Raw genomic sequence first — 27091 nt, forward strand, 5'->3', positions numbered from 1 at the left:
TTTTAGACCAATATAGAGACAGGTCTATTGACTACTCTATGGACTATTCTTTCTACTAGTCAATGGAGTAGTCTATTGGTTAGTTCATGGCCATGTCTATGGATTAGTGAAAGACTAGTATATGGATTTTTCTACTGAATAGTCCATAGATTGTGGATTTGTCTAACGACTAGTACATAGACTGTTCTATTGACTAGTTTGTAGACTAATATAGGAACAGGTCTATTGGCTACTCTATGGACTATTATTTCTACTAGTCTGTGGAATAGTCTATTGGCTTGTCCGTGGACATGTCTATGGATTATTCTAAGGACTAGTATGTGGATTTTTCTACTGAATAGTCCATATATTGTTATATTGACTAGTCCATAGAATAATCTAGAGACAGATCAATTGATTAGTCTACTCGATGGACTATTCTACCGACTAGTCTACAAACTAGTCTATTACCAAGTCCACAGACAATGTTTTGAATTATTCTATTGGCTAGTCTATAGAGTAGTCTATTGTGTAGCCAATGGACTAGTCTCTGGAATAGTCTATTAACTGATATATTGCTACACTGAAAATAACCCATGCTTAACTTTACGAAAAAAAATTTCGTAACTACTGTTTTCGTAATATATACGAAATATTGTTTAATCAACCCCTTTTCTAATTTTACGAAAGTACGAAAACCTTTCGTAATATCTTTTTTCGTATATATTAAGAAACTTTGTTTACTTTTACACAAATAATTTCGTTAAGGCATGTAATATTTAACGAAAGTAACGATTTTTTTTCGTAACAAGATTATTTAGTAAAAAAATTATTTTGTTACGATTTTTTTTTTTTGTTATTTTCGTAATTTTAAGGGAGTTAAATTAAACGTAATTTTTTATTTAAATTTTTTATGTTTTTTTAAAGAACATAAAAAATTTGTTTTTTTTTAATTCGCAATCTTTTTCTAAATTTACGATAATTATTTTGAAAGAACTAAAATATTTATGTTTTTTAAAAAAATCGTAAAATGAACAAATTTTTTTTCTAAAATTATATAAAATTATGTTGCATTTTACTAAAATATTTCGTACAATTTCGTATATATTACGAAATACTTTCGTGGTGCGAAACCACGAAGCATTTCGTACAATGTACAACATATTTCGTGTATATTAGGCATGGATTATTTTCAGTGTAGTCTATTGACTAATCCTATTAGTCCATTGATTAGTAAACAAATTTTATTACATAAAAATGTACTTCATATGCCGTGAGGGTACTAAAGTACTAAAAAATGTACTAAAATACTAAATTTTCCATACTTATACTAAATTTTCCATGTTTGTATATAAATATGTAGTAGGATTTCATTTGAGTGAATGGAATTATAAATTTGTTCAAAATGATAAATTTAAGTTTGAACGTTTTTTTTTAACTTCAAATAGTGTTATGGAAATTAACCACGTTATTTAAATAAAACAATTAGATTTAGGTTTGCAAGCACCGAAATATTTGTTTATATATAAATCATATATGGCCTAAGGGACTCGGATGTAAAAAATGAAGATAAAATAGCATTCCCTTGTCATCAGGTAGAAGAAACAATAAAATAAATACAATAAGTGATTTTCATTATTTGTTTAATAAATTTTGTAATAAAAAAATTTTTAAATTTAGAAAAACTATTTTATTGCCAAAGAGGTAAAGTTTAATTTATACAAAAATAGTTTATTCTAAATATTAAAGATAAATCATAAACATAAACCTGTACTATTTTCAAATAAGTTATAGATCATACAAAATAGTTTAAAGGATATTTAAAGGCTTTATATAATGAAAACAGAAGAGTGTTTGTTATATATATTACTTAATAGTTTGATTAGATTTAAAAATAATTTTATAAGCAAAACAAAAATAATAATATTTGAACATTAAGCATTTTTGTTTAAAGTTTACAAGTTTCTTTTTATCAAAAATGGCAACGATTTTTTATAATATAAAAAAATAGTAGTGAAATTTTAAAACAAATCTCAAATTAATGTAATTAACTTAAATGTCATAAACTTGTAATTACATGAAAAATACAGGAGGGAAAACTTACACTAACTAGTGAGAGAAATATGAGAGCATGAGAAAAACATGATTTCATAACAATATTTTAAAGTTAATGTTAAAGCCCTTAAATGTTAAAAGTTTCTTTTGGTGAAATGTAACAAGAAATACAAATTTTTAATTTCAAATTATTCGAAGGGCACTTTTGTGATTTTTTTAATGTAATGAAATTTAAAGAAAACACTCTATGAAACTATTAGATTATAGAGAACACACATAAATTGTAAAGTCTATAGGAAATGAAACATTTAATAGGACTATTGAAATCAATAGAATAGAATCATGATGTGTGTGTGTATATTTTACAAAAATCAAAGAGACAACAACAAAATTAAAACTAAAACTAATTTACCTAAAGTATAAAAATATAAAAAAGAAATTGGGATACACTCACATATAAATAAACTCCTTAGAATGCAACTGCCATACAATATCACTCGCTCTCTGTGCTTGTTGAAATTAAATATGAGCAGGATGTTTTATGCATTTTTTTTTTTTGGAGGGTTAGAGGAGTAGTACGGTGAAGGTGGTGGTGGTTACATATTTGTTTCTGCTGTAGTAGTGATAGATTAATTAAATAATGTAAGGAATAAAATCATATATTTATATAGTTGTTAAACATAATATGAATTTAAATATCCTAAATAAATGTGTAGTTAATAGTGGTGGAGTATTTTCATGTTGTTTGTGTATTTGAGTGTGTATGTGTTTTGGTGTTAAAGTGAGTGTTAAGATATAGTTTTCTTTTATACTTTATATGGTAATATCACCATATTCTTGAGACCATTTTTCATAAGATGTTAAACTTTGCGGTGCCACCGAACGACGTATACGCTTAAGGGAATTATGAAAATCATTTTCTGTTATAGGACGCATAGCACTGATGTCCAAACATTTAACCTGTTCAACATCTAATTCCCGTATTGGTTCTAGAGCTGCATCTTTAGCTAGAGCGGTTAAATCTGAACCGGAATAGCCTTCGGTTAGCTTAGCCAGACGTTTAAGAGCGTCCGTATCAAGAGGACTACCTTGTTTTTGTAATAAACGTCGCAATAACAATTCACGAGTCTCTATATCGGGCAATGCGACATAAACGCGTTTCGTAAATCTTCTTAGAGCAGCCTCATCTAATTCCTGTGGCCGATTAGTGGCTGCTAAAACAACAATACGATCACCATCAGGATTACCTGGCAGACCATCAAATTCAACCAGAAATTCTGTTTTTAAACGTCTGGAAGCTTCATGTTCATTACTGCTACGTTCTGAGAGCAAAGAATCAACTTCATCGATGAATATTATAGACGGTTGCATTTCTCTGGCCACCGCAAAGAGAGCTCTAACTAATTTCTCACCATCACCCACGTATTTGCTAGTTAGAGAAGCTGCCGAAATGTTTAGGAATGTAGCACTACATTCGGTAGCTACTGCACGTGCCAGTAAAGTTTTGCCATTACCTGGCGGACCGAAAAGTAAAAGACCTTTAGCAGGAGCGCGTAAACCTAAGAAAATATGAGAGAAAAATAAGATATTAAGTTCAAAACGTTTAGAAAACTATGTCGATTTAAAATCCATTACCTGTAAATAACTCTGGTCGTACAGCTGGCAGAATAACCATTTCCTGTAATGCCTGTTTGGCAACCTCTTGACCAGCAATATCGCTCCATTCAACTTTAGCGCCACCCTCGACTATTTCATCGAGTATTATTTGAACTAATTTCTGTTCAACACCTTTAACACTAACACTAGGCGTGTTGGAACCACTATTTGATTGTCCACTGCCAATACCGCTGATAGGTGTACGTGATCGTTGAGGAGGTGTATTGCGTCCGGACGACTGAAACAAATAAGCCAATTATGATGTTATTTAAAAGAAGTTAACACTTAAGGGAAGAAAAAACACTTTACTTACAAACTGTCTGCGTACAGCGGGTGGTGTAGCGGCAGTTTTTATGCGTGGCACACTAGCTATTGCATTTTTCGAACCCAAATTACGTGGTAAAGTTTGGGATTTATTTGCAACTGCCAAATTACCGGGTCGTTTAGAACTAACGGTCAGTTTGCGACCAGAAGCTGAAAAAATAATCAAATATACATTATAATAGATCGATTTTTTAATATTATGTATTGATATAAGAATATGTAATTCCATTTTTAAAAAGCCAAAAAGAAAATAAAACAAAATTAAATAAATAAATCATTTTGTTAAACGTGCATTGTGTGTGATGATGATGAGTTGAAGCTTTGCTGTAACATTATTCGAATTTAAACATAAATAAACATTAACGAGTGCAATTCGTTCATTATATGTCCCCGGTGTTTACATATGTATTTATTAAGTTTTAATAAGAAAACATTAAAACTTACCTGCTGCAGATGACCCCGTACTAGTTGAGGAGGTAGTAGTTGTATTTGGATTATTATTATTTCTTAAATTATGTGCAGCTATGCTGCGTAACTTAGTCGTATTATTTGTACGAACCATTGGTATTGTAGTTGGACTACTATTAGAATCTAATTGCATGGGTTGCACAATTTGTATATTTGAAGATTTTGCTGTAGAAGTTGGAGTAGTAGTTTTTCTATATTTCAAATTGGGACGATTTGCAATTGGCTTTGCCTTTTGTTCTTTTTCATCTTTCAGATGCAGTTGTTCCAAACGTAATTGTTCGTCACGCAACTCTACATGTTTGTTTTCGAACATTTGTTTTTTTGTTATAAATACCACAAAACAAAACACAACAACAAAATGATGTTTATGACATAAAAAAAAACGAACATAAAATAAAATTAAAAAAAACTTAAAATAATGAAAAAATTAATAATTAAAATTAAAATATTTTTTTTTAATAGTACATGCTGCTTATAAATTTAACTACTTTGAATCATTTTAGTTAGAATTTAATTAAACAAATGTTTAGTAAATCTAATAGTTAATTACATACCTAGAAAATGTAAACGATCTCTAGCCATGGAAAGATTTGTTTGCATTTTATCATGTAAACGTTGGGCACGTTCCCAAACTTCCCCTCTGCCACTCCAGCAGTCAACGGCAATGCCATCTTCCAATTCTTTAATTCCTTTACGATATAATTCGATTGCTAGTTCTTTGTGGCCTAAAAGTTTAAAAAAGTGCATGTATTAAGATGTTTTAATTAAAAATTATTTCCTGAACAAGAAATTTTGAGAAAACTATCTACATACATATGTATGTATATCAAAAAACATTCTATTAAGACTCATAAAGTTTTAAAAGCCATTCGATCCCACTTTAGTAACTTGTTACTTATGCATATTTGCAATTATTTATAAAGAATTGAAGAAAAGCTTAAAATCTGGTTTCAAAACAACTTCTAATGCAATTTACCTTTTGTAGGTGTAAAAAAGATTATGACCTCATATAGCAAATGTTAGAAAAATATAGTTTTAGCATCATAGATATTGAAATTACGTATTAAATGAACGTAATATAATAAAATCCTGTAAAACCACTTAATCTTCAAGATATTTTATTTGTTTATAACAAACATTTACCCTAATCATATAAAAGAAAAGCATCTATAAAAATGTTTGCCAATTTTATTGATTTTGTTTTGTCCCCCTCATCCGCTATAAACAATGAGTCATTTTTTTTTACAATATCAAAATAATTGAACGCCAAATACAGAAAAAACATATTAATCAAACAATAAATACAACATCACTTACCTTCGTTTTCTTCGTCAATTTTCAAGGCCTTTGAAATATATTCGAAAGCACGACGATGATGATGTTTCTGTTTAGCCAACAATGGATCACCGGGACCGGGACCGGGTCCTGAGGCGATGGCATTATTACGATTAAACATTTCCAATTGTTGTTGCGGACGTATGCGTTGTGAGCCAATAAGTGGATACGGTGCAATTGCAGTTGAAGTTACGTTGTGCGCCTGCTCAAGCAGTTGATGTCTATCTTTCGATGTCACAGTTGTTAAAGTGGAATTTTGTGTTGTACCTGACGATGAGGAAGAACCAACAACAATTTCTATATTACATTCGCGTTTGTGTGGACGATAAATGACTTTGGTGCTGGCTCCGTACAAATAACGAAATATACAAAACAGCTGATAGATTAGCGTACGTAGTATGTTGAACAGGAATATGATGGGAAATGAAACAACGTAGAGGTTTTGTTTATGTACCGAACCAAAGGCTGATCTTTGGGTTACGGGTGTAGTGTCATAATCGTCAGTGTCATCATCTGGTGATGAGTTAGGCGAACGACGGGCAGAGGATGTGGAGGGTTTGACATCATCTATTAAAGCTACACTACAAGTACTGGACGATTTACGATGGGTATTCTGACGTATGGGTGATTTGGTGCTGCTACTATTACTGGCATTGCCCGATGATGAAGACGATGAAGATGATTGGGTTTTGTTACGCACCATCGGATAAATTAAAGGGGGAAACTTTAGTGTTTTTTCTATAAAAGGGGGTAGTTTTTAACTCAATGCCCCCTTTGAATGTTATCAAAATATCAGCACAAAAAATATGACTTGTTTGGAGACAAAAAAGTTGTCTTTTCACCACCCTTCTTCCTTGCATTAAGTATCACTCTTTACTTTTTTATTTGTTTATTTTTTCATTCATACGACATTAGTATTTGCAATATTTTGGAATTCCACAAAATTTATATAATCGATTTCTTTTTGCAATAAGCTATAACTATGTAATTTTATTAACTATTTTACATTTTTTTATTAAATCTTTCACAAAAAAGAACTTCACACTACACTTTTTTCATTTTTCTGTCAGCCGTTTTTTAACCTAAGGGTTGAAAAATGAAGTTTGTCAAAAATATAGTAACTCTTAAACTGTGAAAAGTTAAATTGGTTTGAAAAGCACTGGAATTGTAATTTAAAGTTTATTCGTAAAAGTCCGTTATAATATGTTTAAATATTCGAGTTTTTTAAAACAAATCGGGTCAAAGATAATAACATTGTTGTTTAAATGATTTTAAGATGTTTTAATTTAATAAAAAATTGTGTTAAAACTTTCAATTCAGTGTAAGAGTATTTCTTTATTTTTTAAAGATTTTTAATTTAAGGTGTCTTTTCTTTTGTACATTTGTTAATAGTACTGGAAGACTTTCATGTAAAACTGAAATGTCTAAATCAAATTTATAAATACAATAAGTTTATTAGGAGATTAAGATAACAACGTATAATATGCAAAATCATAATACGCATCTATGTTAATTGAAACGGAATGCTGAATACCAAACGAAGAAAATTTTGATTCGAAACGCAGAATATAGGATTTCATTAAATAAATATTTTTATTTTTTAGAATTTTTAACGGCATATCGTAACATCCCTACTAGAACAGTGACAGTCATTTGATCGGTCATTTGACTGGCACTACTGATGGATGGTTTCTATCATATCGTAGAACAAAGTTTTTATCAGTTTCTTAAGGGCAATATGAAAAAAGTGATGGAAACATTTGCTTACGTTTGATTTTTCATCACCCTCACACTTATGAATTCTCTCGACTTTACAAATCATGGATGATGGAAATGTTAGCGAGGGTTGACTAATCAGGCTTGATGGATATATTCATCACTGTTAAACAAATACAAGTTGATGTATAAGTCAGTCATTGTTGACCAATCATTCTTGATGGATATATCCACAGTTCACTAATCACACTTGATGGACATATCCGTCTAATCAGACGGCTATACCATTTTATAATAAAACACAATTTATTAATATTTTATCATATATATTTTAATAATTTTATTAGTATAGTAACCATATACATAAATTAACTATCACTTCACAATTATATATAATATATATATTTCATTCTAAATATTATAAAAAAATTTAAAATTTAGTATACTGGGAAAAAATTAATCATGATAAAAAAGGGAAAAATAGTTTTTAAGAAATTTGTGTTGTGATTGTGGAATTTATGTTACTACTTTAAAAAATAATTTAGATCCAGGGGTAACTGTTGTTGAGCTATCCCGAATAAAAAAGGTATTGTTTTAGTTTGTTATTTAAGTTGTATACAATGTATGTTATCATTTGAGAGGGTTTTGAAGCAATGTATAATTATGTATAATTTGTATAATTATGTATAATTATGGATTATGTGCCATAAAAAGTACAACATTCACTCTGAGACCATAAGGTGATTCCCTTCAAAGAGACTGAAGCCAAAGACGGAGAAACAAGAACACTAAAAGAAAACAAGAAGGAAATAAAATAGATAGAAAGGAATGATGAATTGAAACATGGCGTTTCAGCCCAGAAGATTTATCGAGCCAATTCCCTAATTAAAGAAACGTGAGATAATCCTAATCTCCAATCGAATGATAAAAGCTAGTACCCTGCGGGGGTTAAATCCCGCAATTTCTTCCAGTTTGTTATGGAACCTATTCCCCAGCCATTTCAAACTAATATTCTGTGTCCTCGGACAGTGGCAAATTATATGCTCGATCTCTCTAATTCCTACCCGTTAGAATGCCTATCAGAATCCATGAAATGCATTTAAGTCCTATGAGTATCTTGGTAACCATCATATCAAGATCTGTCCCTAAGGCAATCCAAATGATGTCACGCATTTCATCGAATAATAATGGTTTCATGTTAAATTTTTTCACTTGAAGAAAACCGTGTATTCTTGGACCGGATGGAGCACTAACTGCAGTCGTTCTTGATACGGACAGCAACAGACAATCAATTTGATATAGGACTTAACAGGAAGTTTATAGTTTTGGTTGCTCATTTTTTTTCAAATGCATTTTTATTTTTTGAACATTTATTTAAATTTTTATTGAATTTTTTATTAAATTTGTTTGATTTTTAGTTTAGTTTAAATTGAATTTTATTTTTATTGAAAAATAAACAAACAAAAATGGGATTTACAAAATAAATGTGGTAGCTCGATTTATTAAAATACCAGCAAACGTCAGAATGTTAATATGGCGACAAAAAGAGAGAATGACACTACCTTGATATTTTTATCATGAAATTAATTATATTGAATTTTATTAATACTATTTCAAAAAAGATAACTGATGACAAGAATTCGTATACTTCCGCAATATCGCTGGCGAGCTTTTAGCACGTTTGGAAGTTTCACTCGGGTAACTTCCGCAATAGAAAATGTTTGTAGGGTTGTAGGGTATTCATCTAAAGTATGTATTTCGAAAAAATCTGGTATCTCAGTTTTCTAACCAAACAGCTGTGAAGTGAAAACACCAACACTTACAAAACAACTCAATCTGAATCTATTTTTTGCATAACCATACTTAATTTTACATTTCCTTTAATAAATTCTGAATAAAAAACTAAACAATTAAAAATGTCTAAGGCGGCTGGTAAATTAAAAACCATGAAGAAAACCATGGAAAAAATAACTCATACCACAAAGCTTAAAACAAACATACCGGCTGGCATGGCAGCTGCCGGTCCCCCATTAGGTCCCATGTTGGGTCAGGTACGGTCTATGGGAATCAACAAAATTAGCTATTAACTAACTATTTAAAACATTCTAGCGTGCCATTAATATTGCAGCCTTTTGTAAGGATTTTAATACAAGGACTGCTGAAATTAAAGAAGGCATACCTCTGCCTTGTCGCATAAGTGTTAATAGCGATCGTAGTTACAATTTAACCATACACTCACCTCCGGCAACATTTCTGCTTAAGCAAGCTGCTGGTATACAAAGAGGTGCTATGAGTCCTGGCAAGGAAATTGCGGGAAAAATTACTCTAAAACATTTATATGAAATTGCCGCTATAAAAATACAAGATCCTCCAAATGCTTTGCTCACAATGCAAGTAGGTATTTTACTTGTCTTCCAATGAAAAAGTAAATAATTTGTTAATTTTTTTAGCAAATGTGCGAAATGTTAGTGGGTATTGCACGTACTTGTGGCATACAGATTGTACGCGAATTAAATGCTGATGATTATGCCGCCTTTTTGGAGGAAAGACGTGAGGTGGTTGAAGCCCAAAGACGTGAATTACAAGAAAAACGTGAAGCAAAAATGTTACGTACTGGTTAAGTTTGAAATTTATTTTTATTATCCTAAGTTTATGTTAAAGAATACAAAATTTATTAAAAAACAAAAGTAAAGATAACTTAATCGAAACCAATACGTTTGCGATCCTTGGCCACATTCTTTTTACGGCGTTTTTCCAAGTGTTTATTTAGTTTGCCCTTCTGTTTCAATTCCTCAAACTGAGACACCAATTCCTTGGCTCTTCTTTCCTCTGAAAAATGTAAAAATAAATTAGTTCATTTCTGTTGTGTGTTAATGATAGGGAACTTACTTTTAGTCAAATAATGAGGCTGTTTGCCTTCAGCAATGGCTTTTTGTATTTCATTTTGTTCCTCCTTAAGTAATTGTTGTTTCTTGTGCCACTTTTTATCTTCCACATTTTTGTTAATTAACCTTTGCATGGTTTTCTTAATATCTTCTTTCTCTTCATTGTCCTCTATCCGCTTCAATTGACGCTTTAAATGATGTACCTCTTTTTCTCTTATTTCACTTACAAATTGATAGTTTTCTTTAAATTTTTTTACATCATATTCTCCAGCGCGTTCATCGAATCTAGGATCTCGTATGCTATCCTCCTCTTTTTTACGTTTAGTGCGCATTTCCACCCCCAAGAAGGGTACCTGACGTTTGGCACTTTGTTCCCTTGGCCGATTTTTATTTAAACGTTTAAAGTCTTTGCTAGTTTTTTTCGCCTTAGATTTGCTAGTGGTTTCTACTCCTAAGACTGCTTCTTTATATAACTTTGCTCCAAGTTCTTCCTTGAGTTTCATGATTTCTTCAAAGGTCATGGATTTTAAATCTTCACGAATTGCACTCTATTTAAATTTTTTAATTAGTTTAAAAAATACAGTAAATATCACTAAAAACTTACTCTTTGTTCCTCTGGAATCAGTTCCTCTTCTCCTTCTTCTTCAGAAGAGGAATTATGTGATTCGTCGGAGGAGCTCATTTTTCTGGGATAGTGCAATTTTCACGTGTTTTGTTTATTTACTTTTTTGTTTATCAAAACATATGTATGTAATTTTCAACATCAGTGGCCTTCAAACTGTGATCAAATGTCAATTTTTATTGTAGTGTTGTCAAACTACTAAATCATTACATTTTACAACACTAGTCTATTATTTACGTTTTATCAAAATATAAACAAGTTTGATGGAGAAACAAGCAATACACACAAAAAATAAAATATTTGTAGAAAAATGGTGAAAATTTGTTTTAATAAAACTAATAACATTGAAATTAATGCTGAAAGTGCTGCAGAAGCTTATAAATATGTGGCAGAAACAATGGTAATGATATATAAATTTAATAAAAAACGAAAATTAAAAAAAAGTGTTTTTATAGAAATTGACCCCCAATGATTTTTATTTGGAGCAAAATGGAAAGCGTTTAAATGATGAATTGGTTGGAGAAGTTCCTGTTTATGTGCGTCTCTGTGTTTTGGGAGGCAAAGGAGGTTTTGGATCAATGCTAAGAGCTATAGGAGCACAAATAGAAAAAACCACTAACCGAGAAGCTTGCCGAGATCTTAGTGGTCGACGTTTGAGAGATATTAACGAAGAAAAACGTCTTAAGGCCTGGTTGGAAAAACAAGGAGAACGTGAGCGCGAAGCTGAGGAAAGAAAGAAAAGGAAAATTGAAAAACTCTTGGCTGTGCCCAAGCATGAATTCAAGGATGAAGAGTACGAAGAGGCCAGATCAAAACTTACTGAGAAAGTGTGTGATGCGGTAGAAGAAGGCTTCAAAAAAGCCAGCGGCACAGATTTAAAGCGTAAAAATGAGGCATCTACATCACAAAAAGCTGTACCCGCTAAAAAGAAAAAACCTGCTTTATGGTTAGATGACGACGTTTCTTCAGGCGATGACAGTGAATCAAGTGATGACGACTCGGACTCTTCGAAAAGCTCGAAAAATAAAAATGCGGAAAAGGATTCCGAAGACTCTAACTCAAATCAAACCAAATTACAGGATAGTGACAAAGATTCAAATTTAGATTCCGGCTGCGACTCTGTTTCTAGTAAACAACAGTTGTAATTTATTGATGTATAAATAATGAATGTAATTGATAAATTTAAATTTATTATAATATCTATTACTATGTCTACAATTAACAAATAAAATATACAAATATTTTACGATCTAAAAATATTTTTAATTTACTGATTATTGGCAAATTGTGAGGACACCCAAGCTAAACCCCATTTCAAATTTGTTAGCATGAACTTTAAGGCTTTGGTCCATTGTTCCTCCGAATTGAATTGAATTCTAAAATAAAATAAAGTTAGTAACAATTCCTTTTCCAAGAATTAATTTAAAACTTACTTAATTGAGTAGGAATTTCCTGTAGAAGGATCTATTATTTTACCCTTTTCCATTTTATAGGGTAGCAAAAATTCTGGATCACGTTTCTCTACCTCTTGCTGAAACTGAGTTAAACAATCTAAAAATGCCACCATAGCAGCATCAAATTTGGTATCCCAAAAAAATTTAAAACCTCCTGTACCGTATAAGGGCAATTCACGATTCTCACCCAACACTTCGACATATGAATGATTGCCAAAGGGCACAATCTTATACCTTTCAAAAGAAAGACCTATTTTACGAGCCAAGGCACATAGCAATAACACCGTTTGGCCCCAGGCGGCATTGATTTCCGACCAGTCTACTGATACAGAAGGTAAACGACCTAAACGAAAATTGTTAATGGTACCAAAGTGGCCAGCATGCCAGATGTGGAATGTAATATTGAATATATTGGCGTCTTTGAGTTTTTCTAGTTGTTGTTCTGCATACGCTATCTGACATTCTAGACTACGTTTGTCATCTTCCGTTAACATTAGTTCCCTGCGATGTTTAGTATATTCACGCCAGTAACTAGCTTCCTGCTCCTGTAGTTTTTGCTTTTCCAATTCTTCATTTTCTATGGCTTTATTTAAAGACTGTTCCTCCTCTTTCAACTTACTTAATTCGCCTAACAGATTTTGTTCATTTTCCTTCAGTTCCGCCAATTCCTTTTCCAATTCTGCCACATTGGGACATTCCTGCTGTTGCTCTAATTGTTTCAAGTAATTCTTATAATCACTCCATTCCTCTTCGGCAATTTTCAATTCACGATCCATTATTTCCAGCATAGAATCAGCACATTCCTCACACAATGGATGATCGATTTCCGAGTTCGACGATAGACAATCAAAAAGTTCGGCCTTCAATTTGAAATCTGCACTCCATTTCTTATTGTCGCGTCCGTCAGAGACCAACATAAAGCCAGTGCCATTAATAGAGTCTGTTAAACGATAGGGCGGCACAAAATGGTCAAATCCACTGGTATCTTGGGTATCTATGGTATTAACATTGCTGGCATATATGGGCACTATTTTGTTGAAACAAAAGAATAATTTTCCATTGCATTAAAAATTAATGAATCATTGATTTTAAACTTACGAGATAATTCTGCCATGGCGTGAACACTAATATGATCAAGATTTTCATCTAAAACTATAGGCTGTAAGCATCTTTGACAGGCAAAGGATACGGGCACTTTTTCCACTTCTGCTTCACTCATCTCGTTTTGTTTTATTTACTGTTTTTATTCGATAAATGTATTTATAACAAGAATATGCAGATTTTTTATTGTTTGATATTTTTTCTTTCTTCTTCTTTGTTATTTTCTTTAGTTCACAGCTGATTAGTAAAAACAAACAGTATATTAGTGATGAAAATATTTTTGACATAACCGAGTAATCGTTTGATTTTTTATAAAAAAATAACTTTTGCTGATCCGTCATAGGCTGTGGCAGATCTAATCAGGCACAAACAGATATATCCACGTAATAAAACTATGGGAAATTTCCTATCCAAAAAAATTTTTAAAATATATAATGAATTTGTATGAATTTAAAATAAATAAAACTAAGAAAAAACTTAAAAAAACACAAATTTTCCTAGCTAAACAGTAGAGCTTGAACCACGCCTGCACCCAATGTATGCCTAGCTTGCGATAAAAATATACAGGATCCCACTATACATATGCAAGAAACCATAATATACTTTATGCAAGAAGGAATGTCCACGATAATGTTTAACACACCAACATTTATCTTTCCGAATTCGGACAACTGCATATAATGAGTGGAAAGAATCGTTTTCAGACCACAATTGGATTCTCTTCGATGTTAGAATCGATAACTCGACGGAAAAAACGGTCTATAGAAACCCAAGAAGAACCGACTGGTTCAAGCATCAAGGGATCCTCAGAGACAAACTAAAGAATATGTCAACTGCTGAATATTCAATTACTGGTCTTAAAAGATAGAGGAACATTTTATTAAAGTTATAAGTAAAGCTTTCAAAGTTTTTAGTCCAATCACTAAGCTATGTTAAGGAACACGTAGAGCCTTTAAGCTACAATAGCAAATCGTGGCAGCCATACCGTGATAAATTAAAAGCATATGCAAAAGCTATAGTAGTCGCGTGGAGAAGCTTCTGTGAATCTATAGATAGCACAAATAACGAATCTATAGATAACGCCAGACTCAGCAAAATTCTTGCTAAGGGTCAATATAATCCATCCTATGTTAAAAGGAAGGGAATCTTCAGCAGTATCAAACTGAACACCCATTTCACTGGTTTCAAAGATATTGACACGAAAGTTGGAAATGAAATCAGGTCACTGCTATACCTATCATAAGATGTTCGGGATAAAATGGGGACTTAGTCCCAATATAGTTAAATGGATGTACACAGCTGTAGTACGTCATATTCTTACATATGGATCAACTTTAGTGTGATAATTATAAACATTTTTTAAAATAAAATTCAATTTTAACAGTTTTATTTTCTTTTTAATTACTTAATTTTAATTAACAGCTTCCTTTTGTTTTTCAATTTCTTCTTCATCTTGATTATCTATATCATCATCTTGCTGTTTGGCAGTTGCTTTGTTTTTACTACCACTACCGGTTTTTTCATACATTTCCGGCACAAATTGAAAAGCATCTATTTTCAATTGTTCACGACTTGGCGGACTCTTAAGAAGGACACGCGTAATAAAACGTCCTTCGCGTTTTGGTCTTACCGAATTTACATCTTGCAATAATGAACGTAAGTTATCCTCTAAATGTTGTACATCCATATCCAAAGTACCAATGGTCGTGGTTATTAAACCAAAATCCTGTTGATGTTCATCTTTAGCTGCCGAATAACTAACACCATCCATGAAACGTCTTATCATTTCGGTGAGATTAGCTCCTAATGTTTCGGCTTTGGGATTTGGAAATTTACGTTTCATTAAACCGCGCAAAGCAACCAGCTCTGGCAAGATATTTGGATGAGCGATCACATACTGATAATCGGTTAGTAGAAGTTCGCCATTGGTAATATCCTTAATTAGTTCAACGCCGCCAACTAAAGTGGCACCAGCTTTACGAGCTTCCATTATTTCATCCTGGAATTGAAAAGTTTTTAAACATTTGTCCAACTATAATCAACAACAACTAAACCGATAAAATATAAACATTAAAATTTCAGAAATTTTCATTTCAACTAAGATTGTAACATGAAAATTATATACCAACATTATTAGGGTCAATAACGCGGACAAGATTCAACTAGTATTTTATAAAAAAATCCTTTCCAGTAAAAATTTATCAATATGTTTATTTTCTAAAAATCTAAAATTTTCTATTAAAAACTTTCCAAAAAAAAAAATAAGAATTGAGTTACCTATAAATTACCCTCGTTTTAGTACTTACATTGCCTTTGGTAAAGACCAAAATTCGTCTTTCTTCGCCATGTCCAAATTTATGTGGTATCATGGCCATACGTTGAAAATTATCCACAAATCGTGTTGATTTTTCACCTTTCATATTCAATTCTATATCAACTATAAGTGGTGCATTTGGTTCGTTGTACATGGTAGGATGATGGGTCTCACGATGACACTGAATAGCCTCAGCCACTGTATACACTGGCCAACGGTAATATTTGCTTACATAGCAATTATCGGTGGCAATTTGTTTCCAAGAATCATCCACATGTTTATTTTCACGTTGTAAATTTATTCTTTAAAGGAAAAATAAATCAATTAGTTCCACATAGCATCTAATAACTGATCTTACTTACTTTTTATCCCTTTGGTTGTGGGGTATGAAGCCAACTTTTTTCACTTCCACTTTAACTTTCTTCTTGCGTGCCTTTTCGCGTGTACCCTTACGAGCCGCCTCACAAACGGCGGTGGTATGAACTTTTCTTAGCACATCCGAAGATATTTGTTGGCGTATAACTAGACTACGCATAGAAGATGTAACCATAGACAGCATTTTGTTTAAAATTTATTAAATTTTTTGTGAAAAATTATTAATTTAAATTTTTTTCTTGTAAAGTGACTACATAACCTGCTGTCCGGCAGAGCCCTGTGCCGACAAATATTAACGTCGGCGGCGACTGACACTAAATATGTCGGCGGCGGCTTAAAATCGACTGTAAGCCGGCTAAGTTTTCAACTACGTTTAGTTTTTAATTTTTCTATTTTAAATAAAAAGGGAATCCGAGAGATCAGAAAGTGGGATTTTGGAAGCAAATATATTGTTTATAACAACAAAACAGAGCAAGCTCAAAAGTTGTGTGAGAAATTATGCAGGGATGAATAAAAAATTCTTAAAAATTAAAAACAAATCCTTTCTCCAAGTTTTACTAGGATCTGCCGATATTTAAGCCTATCTTCCATATAAAACATCTTGCAGAAAATCAGTTTCTAAAAAATTTTGCATTAAGAAAATGATCAATAACGTAAAAACAAAGATATTTTATTTGTTTATTTACTAGCTATACCCAGTGTGCTGTGCTACCCTAAAAGCAATATAACCCACTTAACGACTTTGATGATTCTAACTACAATGGTTTTCCAGATATACAATTTGTTACATATGGGAGATTCCACGCAAATTATTGCAATTTCGAATAATCTAATAGTTTCCCAGATATACAAAATTTTGTATTTAATTCATATGGGAAGTGCCAAGCCTCCCATTAAAAGTCCGCCCGTTATTCTCTAAATGTTCTTCAGTAAAAATTGAAATTCTAGCTCTAATAGTTTCTCAGATATACGAATTTTTCTATTTAATTCATATGGGAGCTCCAAGCCCCCCAGATGAAAGTCCGCCCTTTTTTCTCCAAAATGTTCAGATGAATATTAAAGTTGTTCGTGCAAAATTTGAAGAATTTATATATTAATTTCCCAGATAAACGAATTTTTGTATTTAATTCATATGGGAGGTTCCGCTCCCCTCATTGGTAGTCCCCCAATTTATTACCCAAAATGTTTACATGGATGTTAAAGTTCATCATTTAAAGGGATCACAAAGAGATTGAAAAATATTCCAAAAGTTTCACTTTGAAAACATTATTAGAATGTATGAAAACTCGCAACTCTAAAGGCAGACTATTCCTATTTTAGCGGTAATTTATGATTAAATTAAGTAAGAAGTAAGAGTTATATTCGGCAAATCATATGTCGTAAAAAAGCAAATTTCGGAAGTGGTCCGATCATTAGATTAATAAGATCATTAGATTAATAAGAACGTCACCGTGATTTTCGGATTAGGGACTTAAATGTGGAATTGGATCAATAATATATATAATTTAAAGTATTTTTTTTAATTCTACCTTAATTCTATCATAATGATAACTTTTGGAATGATGTATTAGCTATAAACTGATTTTCTGTAAGAGGGTTATATTGGCGGACCGATCCTCATAACTTTATTTTTCATAAATGTAGGTTTCGGTTCCTAAAAATGTTTTTTTCGTCGACATCGACATTTGAAATCCATTTATGTGCGTTTAAGTCATTTTCTCAAGAAGATTTCATATACATATTTGCATTACATATTTTCGTTCCAACAAAAATTGTTTTATTATGGTATTATTAAGTACGTAAAAAACGTTAAAATCAATTAATGAAGGGGACAGGGTCAATTATGGCCTATAGAGATTTCGATTGATATCGAGCTCTTTTTGCAAAATGGACGTAAGCGAGATAAATTTTCGTTCAATTAGGATACTGCGTGTTTAATTTTATGTTTATATATTCAATATTTTAGAAAATTCAAAAAGTACCAGTTAAAGAACGAAAAATTACCAGAAATACTCCAGTTTAAATTTTCATTCACTCAAGTCCCTGATTGCTTAGTTTTATGTTTTTAGGTTCATTATAATAGAAAATTCAAATAGAACCAGTTGAAAAACGAAAAAGTTCCAAAAAGTCCACTTTTATATGTTATCACTTAATCCGGGCTGTACATTCCTAATTTCATGTTTCTAGGTTCAATATTATAAAAAATTCAAAAAGTACCAGTCGAAGAACGAAAAAGTACCAAAAAGTCCCCTTTTAAATGTTATCACTTAATCCGGGCTGTACATTCTTAATTTCATTTTTCTAGGTTCAATATTATAAAAAATTCAAAAAGTACCAGTCGAAGAACGAAAAACGAACTAAAAAGTCCCTTTTTATAAATTATAATTTACTCCGGGCTCTACATATTTATTTTCATGTTTCTAGGTTTAATTTTATGGAAAACTCAAAAAGTACCAGTCGAAGTACGATAAAGTTCCCATTTTATAGATTCTCATTTACTCCAGGCTCTAAGTGCTTAATTTCATGTTTCGAGGTTCAAATTTTGTAGCAAGCTCAAAAAGTACCAGTCAAAGAACGAAAAAGTACCAAAAAGTGCCATTTTATAGATTCTCATTTACTCCAGGCTCTACGTGCATAATTTCATGTTTCTATGTTCAATTTAATAGAAAACTCAAAAAGTACCTTTTGAAGAACGAAAAAGTACCAAAAAGTCCACTTTTATAGATTCTCAAGTGCTTAATTACATGTTTCTAAGTTCTAAGTCAAAAAAGTACCAGTTGCAACATCGTATTGGGAGCCCGTTATTTTGTATTCATATGTATAAGTTAATAAATCAAAAACAATGTTTTATAAAAAAGTACCAAAAATAGGTACAATTTTCACCCCTTAAATGTCCGAATATCCAAAAAGTACTAAATTCATATTTTTATTTGTTCGTCAAGTTATGAAGGATTCAAAAATATTTTTTGAATGTTCTCTGGTTTAAAAGATACATGGGGTGCAAAAGAAGTGCCAAATTACAGTTTCTACCCGTTTATTCCCCAAAGGAGCCGAATTTGAAAAAAGTACCAGACACCTGTCCGCTTATTTTTTAAATGAATGACGATAAGCTTTAAACTGTTTTTGTATCTTTTATAGTTTAGGAGATATGATAATTTGAAAAAAGTACCAAACACCTGTCCGCTTATTTTTTAAATGAATGACGATAAGCTTTAAACTGTTTTTGTATCTTTTATAGTTTAGGATTGGTTACCGATTTTCCCCTTTTTTACCTTTTTTAACCCCCTAATCATTTCCAAAAATCCCGTCTTAGTGGATCTATTTGGTGGGAGACCAACCTCCTGTCCAAATTTCAGCTCTTTAGCTAAAACCGTTTAGGCTGTGCGATGATGAATCAGTCAGTCAGTAACGTTAGAATTTTATATATGTACGTATGTATGTACATATGTATATAGATTTCGTGCATTGAATTATACTGTAAAAAGATTCTAATGTTCGACTTGAATTCAAGTTTCGTTTTCAGTGGAGAATTCTATTGAATTAAAGTGTAATGAAAGTGAATTTCAACACTTGAAATTTGAATGATTGACTGGAATTAAACTTGTTTAAAACTTTAATTCCAGCAAGAATGCTTATTTGGTATAGTGTGACAACTATAAGGGATCTAAAGTCGACTTAAAGCCCACAATGGTTAGTACCAATATTTTGCCCAAACAACATCTACATACCTAGCCAGGTTCTATCCTCTAGTCCGTGAAGACATTCTCTACAAAAGTTATAAATTTGTATAAAAGACGGCTTAACAATTGTTTCTTGTAAATATTCGGCCACCATAGTGTTTGGAGACAACAAGAGCTTCACTGAAAGGCACACCTGACAGACATCGCGCTCTATTATGGGTGTATGGTAGTGATTCTGCTGAGATCAATGGTATAATAATAAGTATGTATCCCAAGGAGACCCCCTGAATACGGCAATCAGCTTCCCTCCATTGCCTCTAGGTGATAATATACCATGCCACCACTAGCCGACCGACCACCACCCACCTAGGCTACTAGGGAGGTATACAATTGCCACTCTCTTGTGGGCATTCTTCCAGGAGACCATCATGATGCCTCCTCTTTCTTGAAAAGAAAGACGTTCTTTATAGACAAATAAATAATTAATTAACACCATTACATACATTTTTTAATCTTCTAGATCACACAAATATGCCAAATATAGATTTCGATAAACATTTTGGGTATTAAACGAAAACAAACCCATATAATTATTAACAATTTAACTAAATTCAACCCAACACTTGCTGTTTCTTTGTACAATGACCCTCGGTATAGTAGTATAGCATACAATCTTATTAATTTTTAGTAAAAAATTATTTTTTTATTTTATTATTATTTCTGTCATTTTAGATTTTCGCACACACACAACAACAGATTTTTTTTGGCAAATAAAAAATGCAGAAAACAGTTTGGCGCGAAAAATTCTAGCAGAATTTCTTTTCGCAGTCGGCAGAATTGACATCAACTGCACTTCCCATTTGAAATACACATGTTCGATACCCTAGCCCTTTACGGTATGACATACCAGCAATGTAAAAAGGTGTAGCTCCGTTGACGTCAACGATGCTGGTTTGAAGTCAAAGCAGCGACTCGAATTAGGCGCGAAAACACAAATATCTGAGGCGAAGCATATGCATCGAACGTTGAGCAAAGTTCTACACCGGCCAAATTTCAAAGAGCGGCTTGTTATTAAATAAAAGAAAACTTGCTTAAATGAAAACAAATTAATTTTATATTGTAAAATTCCACAAATTTAGCGAAGTATTCTGTAAATTGTACAAAATATGGCGAAATTTTCAAGCCGTATTAAGCTGAAAAATTTTCGGCGGCGGCGGCTTTGACATTTCGTTCGGCGGCTAGGCTTAGTCGGCTTAAGCCGAATCGGCGCAAGTCTCTGCTGTCCGGTACAAAAAAAAAAAATAATTTTAAACAGCTGTTTATGAATTAAGGAGTTGCCAGAAAAACTTGTGTTGAGAATATAGCAGAGTTACAGTATCAATTTTGCTAAAGTAAGTTTATATAAAAAGCCACTTTTATATATGTTTAAGGGAAACTTGTCTAACAGTTATAAACAAAATTAAATTTTTTAGTATTTTCAATGTAAATTGAAATTTAAATATAATTTTGTAATAATACCACAAAATAGTTTGTTATTAAGTAAATTGTTTTTAATTTTATACAACTTATCGATACAACAAGCGATTAATAATTTGCTTGAATATGAACGATATACAAAAAAATATATTTTGCTTTTGTACAATTTATATCTGCATTTAATTATAAATTTCATATTAAAATGTTTGTTTATTTTCTATTTTCAGCATTCAAGTTTTTTTGTTTACTATTTGTTTGCTCAACAATGAACAAATTCAAAAATTTACATTGTTTATATTAATCAAAATAAATTTTAAAAGTAAACAACGCTTTTTGTGTAATAACGAGCCTTCAATATTCGTACAAAACTTTTGCGACCCATCTTTCATTTAATAAAACTCTAAAAGAAACCAAATTGCTATAAACAGGTGGCGCCAATGACAAGAACATTTTTATCAAAAGTGGGATTTTCAATAAATTTTAAAAGCATAGCAATATAAAACAATCTTTATATTTTTTTTACAAAACAACTCATTTCTAACCTGTTAACAAAGTAGAACGAATAATTTTAATACACTGAAAATAATCCATGATTAAATTTACGAAACAAAATTTCGTAACTACTTTTTTCGTAATATATACGAAAATTTCGTGTATAATACAAAATATTGTTTAACCAATCCCTTTTCTAATTTTACGAAAGTACGAAAACCTGTCGTAATATCTTTTTTTGTATATATTAAGAAACTTTGTTTTCTTTTGCAAAAATAATTTCGTTAAGACATGTAATATTTAACGAAAGTAACGAATTTTTATCGTAACAAAATTAACTAGTAATATACAAGAATTATTTTTGATTTCACAAAAAAAAAAAAACTGTTTTGTTACGATTTTTTTTTCGTAATTTTAAGCGAGTTAAATTAAACGTAATTTTAAATTTAGGTTTTTTTATGTTTTTTTAAAAAACATAAAAATTTGTTTTTTTTTTAAATTCGCAATCTTTTTCTAAATTTACAATAATTATTTTAAAAGAACTCACATATTTATGTCTTTATGTTTTATGTTTTTTTAAAAAACATAAAAATTTGTTTTTTTTTTTTTTTTAAATTCGCAATCTTTTTCTAAATTTACAATAATTATTTTAAAAGAACTCACATATTTATGTCTTTAAAAAATCGTAAAATGAAAATTTTTTTTCTAAAATTATATAAAATTATTTTGCATTTTACTAAAATATTTCGTACAATATCGTATATGTTACGAAAGAATTTCGTGGTGCGAAACCACGAATCATTTCGTACAATGTACAACATTTTTGGTGTATATTAGGCATGGATTATTTTCAGTGTATGTTTTTCAAAACTTTTTTTTAATTTTAAAGCAAAATATTCACAAAAAGTTAAAGAAATATTTTAAAAATTATTTATTAAGGATGTATAAGGGAATTAAGAATAATTTTGAAAACTGCGAGATGGCATAAAAATTGAGTCAAATCTGAAATTTTGCAGACATTTTAGATTTGTTTATACTATTTTATAAATATATTATATTTTTTACAAAATCGTAGTGTGTTTTAAAATGTTATATGTATATTCTGAAGTCTGCCAAAAATAAGTATGTATTTTATCAAAATAAAACAAAGGCGAATTGTTGATAAACATTTTCAAAATCGTAAAAATTTCTTAAAGCATCATATTAAAGCAACATTAAATTAGTAAACAATTAAAAAATATATACATACATACATATGTATATAAAAATAGGGTGGTAAGCATCTTAAAAGTCCTTCTAGAACTGAAACGATCTTTCATTTAGTTTTATCTATTTTAGTTATTCCTTTTCTATCTAAAACTAAGTACATAATTTCATTACGTTTATAATTTCTACAATTTTATTAATAATGTTGACATCAATTGCCTGAAGACCCCAGATATGTGCGGTATCCAAAACTTTAATAATTCTATAGGACATGTTTAAGAGTAATTTCCTTTTTAAAATCTGCAAAATTCGTTCATAAATAATAGAGATTTGGTACAATTTCTGAAAAAAATTAATTATTTTCCTAAAATTTTGAAATATATGTTTTTCGGATGTTATGTTATACATATTTAGAGGCAATATGTATATCAAAACAGATAGATCGTTTAAAGAAGTTTTATTTTATTTACAATATGTCTGGAAAACGTACATTGTATTCGAGATATTTCCGAAAACTAGTTTTCCATAGAAAACTTAATCGTAGACCAGTTTTCTGCAGAAAAAATTCGATTAGTTTTCAGTTTTCTATAGAAAATTCGAAGACCTGTTTATCGAAGATCAGTTTTTTATAATAATCTTTATCAAACGTCAGTTTTCTATAAAAATTTTTTCAAACATCAGTTTTTTTTATAGAAAACTTTAACAAAAACCAGTTCTTATGAAAGACCAGTTCTCTATAGAAAACATTATTGAAGATCAGTTTTCTATTGAAAACTTAATCAACATTATTGCTTCACATAAAACTTAATCGAAAATCAGTTTTCTAAAGAAAACATTATCAAACATTAGTTTTTAGAAAAATTAACTTTATCGAACATAAGTTGTCTATAGAAACTTTATCGAAAATAAATTAATAAAAAAATTAACTTTATCGAACATAAGTTTTCTATAGAAAACTTTATCGAAAATAAATTTTTTATAGAAGACTTTATGAAAGATCAATTTTCTATAGATAACTTAACCAAACATTAGATTGCTATATAAAATTTGTAGAAGATCATTTATTTACTGATCTTTATCGATTAATAATTGTCTTTAGATAACTTAGTCGAAGACCAGTTATCAACAGAAAACTAAACCAAAGTTTAGCTTCCTATAGAAAACTTTACCGATGATCAGTTTTCTATACAAAACTTTATAGAAGATCGCTTTTCTATGTATTTTTGGGAGATTTTACTCATATCGTAACCATTTAGGCCCAAAATTTTTTTGTTTGTGTAAAAGTTCAAATTTCAGAGCCGTTAATTATCGTTTCCATAAAATACTCCACACAAATTTATAAATTAAAATAAAATGCATCTTACCAAAACACCACCCTAATGTTCTATAGCAGTATGTAAAATAAAGAAATTTTTTTTCAAAATTCTCTCAACACCTTAATTTAAATTTCGTTTCATTTTATTTTGGAAAATATGTGCACAAAGTGCATTTTGTAAAAAAAATATAAAACACAAAATATTTAAAATATGTCTATAGGTATGTGTGTAGCATGTTATCATTTCAAAATGATAACAACACATTTGTAAAATAAAAGAAATGAGTCGTCGTCGCCTTCGTTTTGAAAGTGGAACATTCAAAACATAAAGATTCGAAATTAACGCAGAGATATTTATAAAAATCTTGACGAGAGCAACAGAGAGCTTTTATAATTTAGTAGAGGACTTTTAATTTAAAAAAAAAAAAAAACAAATTTCGAGTAAATTTTAACGAAAACTAGAAACTCAAATAGAATTGTATTGAACGTTTAACGTGGCGGACGTGTATTTTCAAAACTTTTGTTCCTCATAAAGTTTTAAAATTTGTCTAAAGGCAGCAGCGAGCGAACGAGCGGATTGATTGTATTGAAGACATTTTTTTTTGAAAAATTAAAGAATAATTCTAAAATATCTGTACATATATGGCGGTGTTTTACAAATTATACAGAAAATTTGAAAAATATTATGAAAATTTAACTTGGAATATATAAAATTTCGAGAAGTTTTCTATATAAATGGTATTGGAAAAAGAAAAAAAGAAATTGTGTTAAAAATATCTAAGCATATGTTTTGTTTTGCAAAAATAATCAATCAATAAATAAATTATATAAAATTTTAAAGAAAAGAATTTTACACAGAAAGAAGTTCGTATATTTTTTCTTGCTTTTTTTCATTCTAAAAGTAAAAAAGTGGTCATAAAAAAATGTGTATACGTTGTTGGAAAAACCTCTTAAAAATTTTCGTAAAACTCATTTAAGATTTTTCTTCTTCTTTAAAAAAGAAAATCTGAAAATAATGATACACACAAAAATATATTTGAGAAAATACAAAAAATAAAAACAACAACAAATCTAAATGAAAACAAAATTGGCAAAAAATAAACAGTGAAAGTGTTTTTTTTTCTACGTGTAAAATCATTTGCTCTGCTGCATTAAAATCGTTATAAAAATTTTGAAAAAATTATGGAGAGAGAACGTTTTCGTTTAAAATTGAGAAAATTTCAAATTAATAATTTACTTTGAAATATTTATTATAGTGACTTCAAAAATGTTTAAAGAAAACAATTTATTTTTTTACTTATAAATTAGTATAAACAAAAAAAAAATTAACATAAAATTTTGCTAAATTAGAAAATATGTATTTTATTGATCATACTCAATTTTTATGAGAATTTTGTGTGTAAATGTTTGTGTGAGTGTTTCAGTGTGATTTGTTTCCCCATTGTTTTTTTTTTTTGTTTTTGTCTTTGCCCTCCAATATTAATATTTTCTTTTTTTGGTTTTAATTGCCCTTAATTTTCTTAAATTTCTTGTGGGGAAAATATTTTGATTTTTCTACGTTTTTGTTATTGTTGTAGTTATTTCTGTTGTTTTCATTTAAATGATGCGTTCATTTTTTTCCATTAAAAATGTTTTCCTTTAAAATTTACCATTTGTATGTCGTTTCGAATCCATGTTTGAGTATAAATAAACAACCCAACAATTCTGGTGACTTCTGATTGAACTAGTCACTATATCCATGATTTACATTACATTATTTTCTATAAAAAATCTCATCTGCAATAAAGAAGTAGCAAACTTCATGGAAGATCTAACATTTTTCAATAAAAACTGAAGTAGAAAACTTTATCGAAGATCAGATTTATTAGAAAACATAATGAATGATCAGTTTTCTTTAGAACACTTTATCGAAGATAGTTTTCTTTGGAAAACTTCATTGAAGATCGGTTTCCTATAGAAAACTTTATCGAAGATCAGTTTTCTATATAAAACTTTCATCGAAGATCATTTTCTACAGAAAACTTTATACAAGATCAGATATCTAAGAATTATTCATAAATCAGTTTAGATCAGCTTTGTATTGAAAGATTAGCTGTTAAAAAATTTTACCAGAGATCAATTTTCTATAGATCACTTCATCGCAGATCAGTTTTCTATAGAAAACTTCATTGAAGATCAGTCTTCTATAGATCACTTCATCGAAGATCAGTCTTCTATAGATCACTTCATCGAAGATCTGTTTTCACCAAATATTAGTTTTTTTTAGAAAATTTACATAGAAAACTTCATTGAAGATCAGTTTTCTATAGAAAACTTTATCAAAGATCAGTTTTCTATACAAAACTTCATCGAAGATCAGTTTTCTATAGAAAACATCATCTAAGATCAGTTTTCTATAGAAAACATCATCTAAGATCAGTTTTCTATAGAAAACTTCATTGAAGATCAGTTTTCTATAAAAAACTTCATCGAAGATTAGGAAAATTAATCAAAGATCAGTTCATAGTCTTGAATACAGATCAGTCTATAGTATTGACTATTGATAGGTTTATAGCCTTGACTATTGTTCAGTCTATAGTGTTGATTATAGATAAGTATAAAGTCTTTACTATAATTTTGTTCATAGTCTCGTTGACTG

General features: G+C 30.2%; 7 protein-coding genes across 12 annotated transcripts in view; 3 read left to right on the top strand and 4 right to left on the bottom strand.

Annotated features, from left to right (window-relative positions):
* Window positions 1-1146: 1146 nt before the first annotated feature.
* Window positions 1147-6880, bottom strand: LOC119610731 (spastin). 2 transcript variants are annotated; one of them, XM_037966073.1, is made up of 6 exons: window positions 5800-6880; window positions 5037-5207; window positions 4459-4773; window positions 4004-4164; window positions 3670-3928; window positions 1148-3593 (listed from the first exon to the last, which is right to left on the bottom strand). In XM_037966073.1, exons 1-6 carry the CDS (start codon window positions 6518-6520, stop codon window positions 2848-2850), a joined length of 2373 nt encoding a protein of 790 aa, XP_037822001.1. In that variant the 5' UTR covers window positions 6521-6880; the 3' UTR covers window positions 1148-2847. The 2 variants fall into 2 exon arrangements, with proteins under 2 accessions (XP_037822002.1, XP_037822001.1); XM_037966074.1 differs by lacking the exon at window positions 4459-4773 and having other exon boundaries at window positions 1147-3593.
* A 2428-nt stretch (window positions 6881-9308) lies between these two features.
* LOC119610724 (39S ribosomal protein L11, mitochondrial) lies at window positions 9309-10220 on the top strand. Its single transcript, XM_037966066.1, has 3 exons — window positions 9309-9584; window positions 9643-9927; window positions 9984-10220. The coding sequence occupies exons 1-3, from the start codon at window positions 9450-9452 to the stop codon at window positions 10152-10154; spliced, it is 591 nt and encodes a 196-aa protein (XP_037821994.1). The 5' UTR covers window positions 9309-9449; the 3' UTR covers window positions 10155-10220.
* LOC119610723 (ribosomal RNA processing protein 36 homolog) lies at window positions 10100-11182 on the bottom strand. The gene is made up of 3 exons (XM_037966065.1): window positions 11023-11182; window positions 10423-10966; window positions 10100-10362 (listed from the first exon to the last, which is right to left on the bottom strand). The coding sequence occupies exons 1-3, from the start codon at window positions 11098-11100 to the stop codon at window positions 10232-10234; spliced, it is 753 nt and encodes a 250-aa protein (XP_037821993.1). The 5' UTR covers window positions 11101-11182; the 3' UTR covers window positions 10100-10231.
* Window positions 11183-11208: 26 nt separating this feature from the next.
* On the top strand, window positions 11209-12308 carry LOC119610727 (replication stress response regulator SDE2). The gene is made up of 2 exons (XM_037966068.1): window positions 11209-11440; window positions 11496-12308. Exons 1-2 carry the CDS (start codon window positions 11351-11353, stop codon window positions 12183-12185), a joined length of 780 nt encoding a protein of 259 aa, XP_037821996.1. The 5' UTR covers window positions 11209-11350; the 3' UTR covers window positions 12186-12308.
* On the bottom strand, window positions 12209-13827 carry LOC119610725 (beclin-1-like protein). Its single transcript, XM_037966067.1, has 3 exons — window positions 13593-13827; window positions 12474-13521; window positions 12209-12416 (listed from the first exon to the last, which is right to left on the bottom strand). The coding sequence occupies exons 1-3, from the start codon at window positions 13711-13713 to the stop codon at window positions 12308-12310; spliced, it is 1278 nt and encodes a 425-aa protein (XP_037821995.1). The 5' UTR covers window positions 13714-13827; the 3' UTR covers window positions 12209-12307.
* A 1133-nt stretch (window positions 13828-14960) lies between these two features.
* LOC119610722 (39S ribosomal protein L1, mitochondrial) lies at window positions 14961-16588 on the bottom strand. Its single transcript, XM_037966064.1, has 3 exons — window positions 16272-16588; window positions 15902-16211; window positions 14961-15594 (listed from the first exon to the last, which is right to left on the bottom strand). The coding sequence occupies exons 1-3, from the start codon at window positions 16466-16468 to the stop codon at window positions 15007-15009; spliced, it is 1095 nt and encodes a 364-aa protein (XP_037821992.1). The 5' UTR covers window positions 16469-16588; the 3' UTR covers window positions 14961-15006.
* Window positions 16589-24935: 8347 nt separating this feature from the next.
* LOC119610721 overlaps window positions 24936-27091 on the top strand; it is a 16611-nt gene continuing 14455 nt past the window's right edge. For 2 of the 5 annotated variants that reach the window (XM_037966057.1, XM_037966062.1), the window contains exon 1: window positions 24936-25191. The gene's annotated coding sequence lies outside the window, so the exon portion shown is untranslated. Of the gene's footprint in view, window positions 25192-25299; window positions 25318-25774; window positions 25865-27091 lie in introns of those variants that run through there. The other 3 variants (XM_037966058.1, XM_037966061.1, XM_037966060.1) reach the window with 3 other exon arrangements.

Source organism: Lucilia sericata, unplaced genomic scaffold (genome assembly GCF_015586225.1).
Source record: "Lucilia sericata isolate MDLA Ls3-8-SP2 unplaced genomic scaffold, ASM1558622v1 Contig001269F_arrow, whole genome shotgun sequence".
NCBI classification, from domain to species: Eukaryota; Metazoa; Arthropoda; class Insecta; order Diptera; family Calliphoridae; genus Lucilia; species Lucilia sericata.

What these genes read in the sequence shown, in the direction of transcription:
- LOC119610723 (XM_037966065.1), bottom strand. Translation starts at nt 11,100, where the DNA reads ATGAGCTCCTCCGACGAATCACATAATTCCTCTTCTGAAGAAGAAGGA. An exon ending in TGATTCCAGAGGAACAAAGA is followed by an intron (nt 10,967 to 11,022) that starts GTAAGTTTTTAG and finishes AAATTTAAATAG; the next exon opens with AGTGCAATTCGTGAAGATTT. An exon ending in GCCTCATTATTTGACTAAAA is followed by an intron (nt 10,363 to 10,422) that starts GTAAGTTCCCTA and finishes TACATTTTTCAG; the next exon opens with AGGAAAGAAGAGCCAAGGAA.
- LOC119610722 (XM_037966064.1), bottom strand. Translation starts at nt 16,468, where the DNA reads ATGCTGTCTATGGTTACATCTTCTATGCGTAGTCTAGTTATACGCCAA. An exon ending in CACAACCAAAGGGATAAAAA is followed by an intron (nt 16,212 to 16,271) that starts GTAAGTAAGATC and finishes TTTCCTTTAAAG; the next exon opens with AATAAATTTACAACGTGAAA. An exon ending in TGGTCTTTACCAAAGGCAAT is followed by an intron (nt 15,595 to 15,901) that starts GTAAGTACTAAA and finishes TTTCAATTCCAG; the next exon opens with GATGAAATAATGGAAGCTCG.
- LOC119610731 (XM_037966073.1), bottom strand. Translation starts at nt 6,520, where the DNA reads ATGGTGCGTAACAAAACCCAATCATCTTCATCGTCTTCATCATCGGGC. An exon ending in TACGGGGTCATCTGCAGCAG is followed by an intron (nt 4,165 to 4,458) that starts GTAAGTTTTAAT and finishes TTATTTTTTCAG; the next exon opens with CTTCTGGTCGCAAACTGACC. An exon ending in ACGACCAGAGTTATTTACAG is followed by an intron (nt 3,594 to 3,669) that starts GTAATGGATTTT and finishes ATATTTTCTTAG; the next exon opens with GTTTACGCGCTCCTGCTAAA.
- LOC119610724 (XM_037966066.1), top strand. Translation starts at nt 9,450, where the DNA reads ATGTCTAAGGCGGCTGGTAAATTAAAAACCATGAAGAAAACCATGGAA. An exon ending in TAGGTCCCATGTTGGGTCAG is followed by an intron (nt 9,585 to 9,642) that starts GTACGGTCTATG and finishes AAAACATTCTAG; the next exon opens with CGTGCCATTAATATTGCAGC. An exon ending in ATGCTTTGCTCACAATGCAA is followed by an intron (nt 9,928 to 9,983) that starts GTAGGTATTTTA and finishes TAATTTTTTTAG; the next exon opens with CAAATGTGCGAAATGTTAGT.
- LOC119610727 (XM_037966068.1), top strand. Translation starts at nt 11,351, where the DNA reads ATGGTGAAAATTTGTTTTAATAAAACTAATAACATTGAAATTAATGCT. An exon ending in AATATGTGGCAGAAACAATG is followed by an intron (nt 11,441 to 11,495) that starts GTAATGATATAT and finishes GTGTTTTTATAG; the next exon opens with AAATTGACCCCCAATGATTT.
- LOC119610725 (XM_037966067.1), bottom strand. Translation starts at nt 13,713, where the DNA reads ATGAGTGAAGCAGAAGTGGAAAAAGTGCCCGTATCCTTTGCCTGTCAA. An exon ending in CGCCATGGCAGAATTATCTC is followed by an intron (nt 13,522 to 13,592) that starts GTAAGTTTAAAA and finishes TCAACAAAATAG; the next exon opens with TGCCCATATATGCCAGCAAT. An exon ending in GGAAATTCCTACTCAATTAA is followed by an intron (nt 12,417 to 12,473) that starts GTAAGTTTTAAA and finishes ATTTTATTTTAG; the next exon opens with AATTCAATTCAATTCGGAGG.